The 10,431-nt window shown below is 39.8% G+C and overlaps 1 protein-coding gene across 2 annotated transcripts; it reads right to left on the bottom strand.

Annotated features, from left to right (window-relative positions):
* abraa (actin binding Rho activating protein a) lies at positions 1 to 5,051 on the bottom strand. 2 transcript variants are annotated; one of them, XR_014277013.1, is made up of 3 exons: positions 4,186 to 5,051; positions 776 to 1,723; positions 1 to 564 (listed from the first exon to the last, which is right to left on the bottom strand). XR_014277013.1 is itself a non-coding variant. In XM_082534909.1 (2 exons), the coding sequence occupies exons 1-2, from the start codon at positions 4,816 to 4,818 to the stop codon at positions 1,286 to 1,288; spliced, it is 1,071 nt and encodes a 356-aa protein (XP_082391035.1). In that variant the 5' UTR covers positions 4,819 to 5,051; the 3' UTR covers positions 1 to 1,285. The 2 variants fall into 2 exon arrangements, 1 of the variants encoding a protein (XP_082391035.1); XM_082534909.1 differs by having other exon boundaries at positions 1 to 1,723.
* Between the last annotated feature and the right edge of the window lie 5,380 nt (positions 5,052 to 10,431).

Below are 10,431 nucleotides of genomic sequence, written 5' to 3'. Positions count from 1 at the left end.
TATAGAAAAACAAAAGCAGCATTTAATTTTTATTCTTTGTTTGCTTCCACATAGCATGTGTCACCACTCTGACCACAACAATACTGAAAATAAACTAATTAACTAAAAACTAACTAAAAAACTGTACACATTATACAAATGCTTACAGTTTTTGTAATACATATATAAAGAACATCCACGCTTTCACTTTGAAAGAAGCAAACATTTGACATTTAAAGCACCTCTTTCATTTAATTTTAATATGAGATGATCCCATTTTAACATTTAAATGTTTGCTCTAAAATGATTTATTTCAAAAAAATCTCGCCTTACACAAACTTAACATGCAGAAGTTTTTCAAACTCATTCACATTATTCACATTACTGCATGTAAGCTTCTTTTTATTGTCATTTTCCCTTGTCTAAATATAATTACATTATTTTGCAATTAATTTTTGTTGTGTATGTCAACCAAATAAGAAAGCCATTTTGACCAAACATTTTACTGGAGATTAAATCTTTGAAAGTGAGCATGGTCCAGAGTAAACATGGTTGTAGTCCTGTAAGAAAGACTGGTGTAGTGTGCTTTTAAGTACTTTAGTTGAAAACTGAGGTTTAAGGTACATTTATATCCATTATTTCTATTTCTAAAGATGTCACATATTCCTACATAAAAATAAATGTTAGCTTAGCTTAATTTAACTATTTAGTCTTAAACTGTCATTCCAAAGAAGACGAAAAACAAAACAAATAAAAACAAACTAAGGAAACGCAGACATTGGTCTCATTAAAGTACTTTTTAACTATTTAAGAAAACAAACAAACAATAAACAAGACTAGTAAGTTGCTACCACTGCTTGCATGTTTTTAGCAAAATTAGCTAAACGAACATAAACTTCCCTTGTCAATTCTGTCATGAATTATTAGATGAAATTAACTCAAAGTCCTTGTTTGTTTAGTTGGAGACTCAGTAAAGCCTTCTACCATGACTGACATTGCGATGGATTCTTAAGGCTTCTAGCATGTAACATAGTTAGCAAGTTGAGCATGGTTTGCAAGCTAAAGATAGCTTCCCTTCACCCCATAATCTGTCAGGTATATGAGAAGAACTAATGACTCTAGCGTGTGTGTCTGTGTGTGTGTGTATGAAACATTAGATATGTATGCATGTTTAATTTTTAAACATTATAAAGATACTACATTTTCCTTACGTACATGACATTGCATGCTCAGAATGAGTAGTTGTTTCTACTGGAGCTCTGATGTATGAGATTTATAGGTACGTTTGCATACGCATAATATTTTTTCAATCCTTTAGCGTAATAATGACATCATCATCCTGCCCCTTCCACACCATCTCCCCCTCAAAGTCCAGCATCTTGTGTTTGCGGCAGCGAAGCAGAATGCCCACCACTTTGTCCGAGATTTTCACGTAGCGGTCAAAGAGACGGCCAAAAGTTATGATTGTTCTACCCTCTTTATCCTTGAAGCCCATGTCTCTTATAATCCAGACCATCTCCTCCATCTCCCTGTAGATGTGTTTCTGGGCCCTGTCTCCCCTCTCTGCTGTCTTGGAGCCTTCTTTGGGTCGTCCATAGCCAGAGTCACCCTTGTGGAGGCGCTGGGCCATAGCATACTCATAGTCAAATTCCTCACTGAAGGGATTGAGCTTCTGGCCTTCAATGTGCTGTTCGGACCACTGTTGCCAGCGACTTCTGATGTCACCCGTGGTGGCAATTTTAATCTGTAGAAAGGTTAAAATCAAAACTGAAAAATCCATTGAAACCTTTTCAAGGAAACAAAAGCGCAAAGCAACACATGTCTTTTGAAATTTATTAAAGAGGAGTACATAGGTCGTCAAAACATTTGTGTATTGTTCATTTAGCGCTGGGTGAGCTTAAAGCAAAAGAAAAACCTGCAGTGTATTTCATCACTATAGGAATCTGTAGAGTTATTAACCCTTAGTCCTTTTAAAAACTATGTTTTAGTTGGTGAAATTGATCCCTAGTCTGTCGATAAATACAGTGAGACTGCACATGTGCAAATAAAGAAGCATGGATGTAAATAAATGAGTACTTGGAAATGAGAACCTTATATAAACCAAAGGAGAGGGTGTCCTAATCTTTCTTTAGTATATTTTTTTCAGAAAAACTTTTTCCACCCCCACAGTTCCCCACTCCACCCCGATTCCCCTGGTATGTGTCTTAGCTTTCCAGAGCTTCGGAAGAGTGTCATCAGATCTCTTTGGTATTTGATCTATGAAATCTTGAGATGTGTCACGGAGGGACCTTCCACAAAACTCTGTGAACTTTCAAGATGATAATGCTGCTATTCCTTATTTTTCTTTCTATTAATGTCTCACCTTAGACTTTAACGTGTTGTGAATTGAACTGATCTGAATTTGTAACATTTGTTTTTACTCTATGCTAATAAAACAGTGTTGGCATGGATTTGAGCAGTGGTAAACACTTATTTACAATTTTTTTTTCATTAACTGCAAATGGCATACTTTAACTCGCGTTTATTTTAGAGGGAAATATTTAACCATGAGCTTTTAAATTGCAGCGTCGGTGAAATTCAATAACGCATGCATATAATATTTTCTGAATTTAGTTTCTTTGATAGGTTACTTCATTTTCATTTAACGCCTGATATGCTGAAGTTAGTTAGCATTTATTACTAAAGTGCTACTACTATTGTTACTTTTTATGCTAATATATGTTTGCAGATAAATCATGGGTCATGTAAACTGGTTTAATTTGATAGGTGTTGTTTGCTGTCGGCACACACAGCCATTTTCAACAGTTCTACATTCTTTTAGCTTCTCTTTTGCCTTTTTACTAGCAGATAAAAGATTTATGAATAGCAGTGTTACCTTTTTGGTATGCCCATCACTTTTTTCTCTGTATTCCTTAAGTCTCGTTTAACTTGATAATGCACACCTTTGATGCTTTAACAGGATTTTTGAACAACACAAAGCAAAAATACACAGCAATAAAACAAAAATAATTTCAGAAACCATTTTTCTTCATATTTTGATTATAATTGCACTGTCTCTCTCAGTGTCTCATATTACCTCGAATTCATGTCCTTCATTGACCTCTCTCCCTTCACCCTGTTTTCCTCTCGCTGACTGTTCCACCTGAAGGTCAGGGTGTAACTATATTTATTTACATATATTCCACTGCACTGCATTCCAGCATGTGTTTTATGATCTGGACTTGCTCTCTGGCAACCCCTTTAACATGTCTAGAGGGCCACTAAAAAAGCCTTTGCCTTTTATGGGAGAGATTTCAGTATTGCAGTTATGTAACTGTTATGATGTTTGGTGTCCATGAGGGAGTTGGATTTCTTCAGGTGACATCAAAGGCACTTCTGCTTAATCTTGTTTATTCACACTGTGTGACTTGTTCTATTTTAGGGGAATTTATTCTCCTTTGTGTCTTTGACTGGGGGACATTTAATATAGTTGTAAAAAGCCGACTTGTCAAAAACTCTGCAAAATACTCCGCCTCTTTTGTAAGGCTGTCATTACCAAAACATTCAGTGACAGTTACAAATAACCTCTAAAATAAAGAGTTGTGGAGCTTTTCTGCTATCAGTGTGCTTTCACGTGTCTTTCTACACTTTATAATAATAACTAAGAAAAAGTATCCCTGAATAGCTTTTCTTCTCTTTTATTTGACTTATTATTTGAAATTTTTTAAATAACAATATCAATGTTGGGTACAGGGAAACGTGACAGTTAAATCTAATGCAAGTGTATCTAAAGATATTTTGAAGAAACCTCTTATAAAGATGTTGTGGTTAGATATTATGTAAATATCCAATTGTCTCTGACTTATGTTATCATTCATGTTAATGTGTTTCACGTCATGCTAGTCCAACAATTACTTTTCTTTTATTTTAGTATTTTGCACTTATTTTGCACTTATTCCTCCTCCCGTAAACCATGCTATAAATATATTTTTTAAAATGATTGAAAGATGAAACAACACTTTATAAAACCAAAATAGTAAGAAGAAGAATGTTTTAAGGGTTAAAGAAAAACCTAAAATTTTGGATAAATCTCTATGGATTTGTCAATGTGATCAAAATGTTGATTGATCTACCTTTAAACCTGAATACATTTCTAACAGTTTTTTTAAAACTATATTGATATTGTTTAAACGTATCGTTAAAGATCTTTGTTATTAGCCACTCTACCTTTGGCCTGTTGGTCTGCTTTTTAGACTGGAGCTCGCCATTTTCGGTTTTAGATTCATTGTTGTCGCTGAGCCCATTTTCCTCTCCCAACCCGCTGTCATCTGTGTCCACGCTGCTGCTTCTTGACCCCAACTTCTTCTCCTGGAGCTTTAGTTTCCTGTTCTGTATCCTCCCGCCTCCTTCTCCACTTTGTAGTGCCCTCATCTGCCGCCGCCGTGTTGGTGATTCGTTGCCCATGAATGGCTTGGTCTCCTCAGGACCTGACTCCATCTTGCCACGAATGGCATTAACTACATCGCTGCTGCTGCACTCGCTGCGTTTTGGCTGAACGGTCTTGTTTACAGAGCAGGTTCTGATCTTATTCTCACTATTGTCACTGGGATCTGCTAAGATTACACGTGGGGTAACTGTAAGTTTAACAACATGGTTGCGTTCTTTTTTATCTTCCTCCTCCACAGATGAAGGCATCCAGCCACTTGGCATGGCTTCTTGCTTGCCAGCATGTTCTTTAGCCCATCCCTGCCAACTTTTAGCCAAATTGGCCACCATAGCAGCACATTTTATCTTCTTTACAGTCCGTTTGAAAGCCTGTGGATCCCGGGATGAAACTGTAGCGATCCCACTGCTACTCATGGTGAATTTCCAACGTATTCACTTTTATTGCCCGTATAATAATCTACTCTTGCAGGTGATGTCGTTATTTCTAGCTTCAGTTTTGGTCAATTGGCTTAAGATGCCAAAAAGTCTTGAAAAAAAATTTCGTCACGTGAAAATTCTAGCGAGTTAACTTAACGCTTAAAAAAGGCTGAAGTGAATCTTAATGGATTCAGCTTCCTAAGGTTTCAGCTCAAATCTTAAAGACTTCAAACTTGTAAAGTGAATCTTTCCAAATGATCATCAGTGTTCCTCAGCCTTTATAGCCACGATGGATCTTTACGGAAATATCCACACCCTTCCAGATAAGTTGGTCAGTGGGTGAGCTGCTGGTGTGAAGAGTGCAAGGACTTTGACTTTAATCCCCTGCTGAAGCCCCTCTGGCTCCATACTGGCCTTTAAAAAGGGAAGGGTCATAAACGAAGTGATGGGCATCTAGTCCACGTGAGACAGGAAAAGTACGGTGTCACCATACTTGTTTCTAACACACACACACACACAAACATGCGCTGTGACTGTGGAGTGGAATTTCTCCCAGTGCTATCCAGAGAACAGGTGTCCACTTCTTTTTTAGTGTCTCTGTGGTTTCTGTCATCACACACACATACTTGCACAACACAAACAGGCCTTTGGTCTGAGTCAGCCAGTAATACATAGGTGACCCCACATATATGTGCCTGAGTTTATTGTTTATATATAGGCATGTTTTCATTCAAATGCTACCTAAATTTATTAGATGACAACATGTGCTTAGATCACTTGTGGTGGCTCACGTACATACGAAGCAATAGGCGTGATCGCCTGCGTGTCTGTGCATGTGTGGGTAACTATTTCAGTCTCTGAGTCTGTGAATATGTGAGTGGATGTGTTATGATTCTAATAAGGCACAAGCACTTTGGACACTGAAGTGAGGATTCTGTGAAAAGTTTAAACATATCTATTTGTAAATTAAAAAGAGAAGACACTTCAGTCCATTTTATCTTCTGTATACTTGCTTACATTTTAATTAAGGTCTGTGGCTGTTAAATCTGATTCAGTGTTTTCTGTCTGTTCATGTAATCCCAGAGTGGCACCGTGATGTTCAGACCAAGACTCTTCCAAAGCCACATCATCAACAGGACTCCTTGTTCTCACAACTGTCCCTGTTGCTCAGGATAGTTTATTGGAGTAATCTTGCTGGGTGTCCTGAGTTCAGATTTAAATGTTACATGATAGAAATTTGAAGTGCCTTAAATGTGCATACTACTGTAAACAATTTCAGTAAGTGAGGGAATTGTCCAAAATCTGTGTCTGATTGTACCTGGCAAAGTTAGTGTTTCCCAAGAAAATGTAAATTCACCAAAAGTTGAGTTTTTACGTTTATTAGCAACGCAATACCTATATTGTATTTACACAGCATAGAATTAATGTAGACATATGGAAATACACTTATGTCAAGAGTGTCACAAGAAAAAAGAAAAATCTGAGCAAATAATTTCATTTTACAGGTGCAGGAATGCATTGCCACTTGTGGAATTAAATTCCTTGCACATAAATTCAACAACCAGCCGGTGTAATACTCAGCAGCCACATGCAGAAAGAAGGCATCGTGCATGCAAGAGTCTGTGCTTTGCTGTTGCACTTTCATGCTTTTCACTGTTTGGGTTTGGAGTACAAAGGAAGAGGGGTTCTAATGTGATTTGTCACTTTAAATGGACAGTTACACCCAAGAAGCAGTGTAAATGCTGTTTTAAATCATATTTGTTTATCATTTTGAAAAAAAAAGTCTATCCACCATCATTGTTTGCAATGTAGAAGTTGAAGAAATCTTTAAAATTAGAGCATTCAAAGACAAGTTCTGAAGCCTCTGCACTGCTGTCCCATTGATCTGTTGTACAATATCAGATACCTTTTATGATTAAAAAAATCATTGAAATGATTTGCACAAGTGCAAGCTTGCAGTCTTTCACTTTTTCAATTTATTTATCTAATGCCTGTTGTTGAGTATGTGTTAAATTCCATATGATGCACCAGAATGACTTTAAGCGTCCAGCAACATTTTTTTTATTAATTAATTTATTATTTATGTATTTGTATTTTTATATGTATACATGTAATAAGAATGATTTTGTCGGTCCTAGTTAAGGAAACAGGTGTCACACAGTCATAATAAGTAGAGAAATTGCAGAATCTACAATAAATAAAACTAAGTATATCATTTTTAAATATTTGGTACATTCAAAACAGTAGTAATAGAAATGCAGATCCTTAACTATCGTGCACATGCCGCAAATAAACAGTAACTATTGAAGTGCATTGTAAAGGAAAATGTAAAACTGAGAATTATGTGCAAAATAGAAATTAAAAGTTGTAGTAGAAAATATTTCTTTTCTATCTATCTAACAGTAATTCTTTCTGCTTTGATATATGTGCCTGTAATCTACTGAGGGCCCTAAAAGAAATATTTATGCATGAACTTCTGTTACTTTGCTTTAAAATTTACATGACTTCAAAATAAATTTTCTTTAAAAAAAAATGAACAAGTAAATTGACTCTTCAATTTAATTGATAAACCAAATAAAGAATAAAAATTTTGCATATGATGTTCATAATGCGTTTATGAAAATCAAAATTAATTCAGTCCTGCAAAAATATTTCTGTATCTGATACACAGCCAAACAAAGCTTCTGAGTGTCTGTCGACTAAAATAGCCAAATGAGGGGCCAAGCTGTCACCAGCTCCGGTTACTGGTGTGCATGTTTGTTTCTGTGTGTGTGTGTGTGTGTGTGTGTGCGTGCGTGCGTGCGTGCGTGCAGGCATTTAAGGTTCTCATCCTCATTCTAACAGCTGCTTCCTGTGCACACTCCCACCGTATGTTGTACACGGCAGGCTTGCACAGAAATAGACGTGCCTGGCACTAGAAAGCAATGAAAAAGGTTTGAGAGCTGGGTGTAATGAGTCACATATTTATACATGACTTAATCAGAGGAAAAGATTTTTATGCTGTTTGTGAACCATGAGTCACAGAATTATAATGTGATGTACTTTGTTGATCACTGTGGGAAAAACTTTTTGTGTTTCTGAATGTGAGACTCAGAACAGGTTCAGTGGATGAGCACACTTTATATATATATATATATATATATGTGTGTGTAAATATATATATATATATATATAATAAACACCCAGCACGCCCCTGCGGGCGGTTTATCCTTCAAGCTCGGGTCCTCTACCAGAGGCCTGGGAGCTTGAGGGTCCTGCGCAGTATCTTAGCTGTTCCCAGGACTGCGCTCTTCTGGACAGAGATCTCCGATGTTATTCCCGGGATCTGCTGGAGCCACTCGCCTAGCTTGGGAGTCACCGCACCTAGTGCTCCGATTACCACGGGGACCACCGTTACCTTCACCCTCCACATCCTCTTGAGCTCTTCTCTGAGCCCTTGGTATTTCTCCAGCTTCTCGTGTTCCTTCTTCCTGATATTGCTGTCATTCGGAACCGCTACATCGATCACTACGGCCGTCTTCTTCTGTTTGTCTACCACCACTATGTCCGGTTGGTTAGCCACCACCATTTTGTCCGTCTGTATCTGGAAGTCCCACAGGATCTTAGCTCGGTCATTCTCCACCACCCTTGGGGGCATCTCCCATTTTGACCTCGGGACTTCCAGGTTATACTCGGCACAGATGTTCCTGTACACTATGCCGGCCACTTGGTTATGGCGTTCCATGTATGCCTTGCCTGCTAGCATCTTGCACCCTGCTGTTATGTGCTGGATTGTCTCTGGGGCATCTTTACACAGCCTGCACCTGGGGTCTTGCCTGGTGTGATAGACCCCAGCCTCTATGGATCTTGTACTCAGAGCTTGTTCTTGTGCTGCCATGATTAGTGCCTCTGTGCTGTCTCTCAGTCCAGCTTTGTCCAGCCACTGGTAGGATTTCTGGATATCAGCCACCTCCTCTATCTGCCGGTGGTACATACCGTGCAGGGCCCTGTCCTTCCATGATGGTTCCTCGTCTACCTCCTCTTTCTTGGGTTTCTGCTGCCTGAGGTATTCACTGAGCACTCGGTCAGTTGGGGCCATCTTCCCAATGTATTCTTGGATGTTCGTTGTCTCATCCTGGACTGTGGTGCTGACACTCACCAGTCCCCGGCCCCCTTCCTTCCGCTTAGCGTATAGCCTCAGGGTGCTGGACTTGGGGTGAAACCCTCCATGCATGGTAAGGAGCTTTCTTGTCTTTATGTCAGTGGCTTCTATCTCCTCCTTTGGCCAGCCTATTACCCCAGCAGGGTACCTGATCACGGGCAGGGCGTACGTGTTGATGGCCCGGATCTTGTTCTTACCATTCAGCTGACTCCTCAGGACTTGCCTGACCCTCTGCAGGTACTTGGTGGTTGCAGCTTTTCTAGTGGCCTCTTCATGGTTCCCATTCGCCTGCGGGATCCCCAGGTACTTGTAACTGTCCTCTATGTCTGCAATGTTGCCTTCTGGTAGTTCAATCCCCTCAGTTCTGACTACCTTCCCTCTCTTTGTTACCATCCAACTACACTTCTCCAGTCCGAACGACATTCCAATGTCATTGCTGTATAGCCTGGTAGTGTGGATCAGTGAATCGATGTCTCGTTCACTCTTGGCATACAGCTTGATGTCATCCATGTACAGGAGGTGGCTGACAACTGCTCCGTTCGTAGTCGGTATCCGTAGCCAGTCTTGTTAATGATCTCACTGAGGGGGTTCAGGCCTATGCAGAACAGCAGTGGGGACAGAGCATCTCCTTGGTAGATCCCGCACTTGATGGTGACTTGTGCTATGGGCTTGGAGTTGGCCTCTAGTGTTGTACGCCACATCCCCATTGAGTTCCTGATGAAGGCTCTTAGGGTCCCATTGATCTTGTACAATTCTAGGCATTCCAGTATCCAGCTGTGGGGCATTGAGTCATAGGCCTTCTTGTAATCAATCCAGGCAGTGCACAGGTTGGTCAGTCTGGTCTTGCAGTCTCGGCTGACTGTTCTGTCTACCAGTAGCTGGTGTTTTGCGCCTCTGGTATTCTTGCCAATTCCTTTCTGTGTCCCGCTCATGTATTGACCCATGTGCCTGTTCATCTTAGCCGATATGATGCCTGACAGGAGCTTCCATGTAGTACTAAGGCAGGTTATTGGTCGGTAGTTGGAGGGGACCGGTCCCTTCTTGGGGTCCTTGGGGATCAGGACCGTCCGGCCTTCAGTTAGCCATTCCGGGTGTCTCTCGTTAACTAGCAGCTGGTTCATTTGTGCTGCCAGACGCTCGTGGAGTGCAGTCAGCTTCTTCAGCCAGTAGGCGTGAACCATGGTGCTGTCCAACTCTTCATACTGGAGACCCTTTCTTGGATATCTGCCACTGTGATGGTTACTGGACCCTGTTCAGGGAGGTCGCTGTGGTCTGCCCTCAGATCCACTAGCCACTGAGCATTGCCGTTATGGGTTGCGTCCTTCTCCCATATGCTCTTCCAGTATTGCTCCGTCTCCATATATATATACATATATATATATATATATATATATATATATATATATATATATATATATATATATATTAGGGGTGCAACGATATTCGTATCGATATTGAACCGTTCGATA

This window comes from Aulonocara stuartgranti (assembly GCF_965226115.1).
Source record: "Aulonocara stuartgranti genome assembly, chromosome: 5".
NCBI lineage: Eukaryota > Metazoa > Chordata > Actinopteri > Cichliformes > Cichlidae > Aulonocara > Aulonocara stuartgranti.
Note: the sequence above shows the minus strand (reverse complement) of the source record. Positions and strands in the feature narration are given on the sequence as shown.

Bases quoted from the DNA above. Each gene is read 5' to 3' on its own strand.
- abraa (XM_082534909.1), bottom strand. From the start codon at position 4,818: ATGAGTAGCAGTGGGATCGCTACAGTTTCATCCCGGGATCCACAGGCT. The intron at 1,724-4,185 runs GTAGAGTGGCTA...ACCTTTCTACAG, and splicing joins AGCAGACCAACAGGCCAAAG to ATTAAAATTGCCACCACGGG.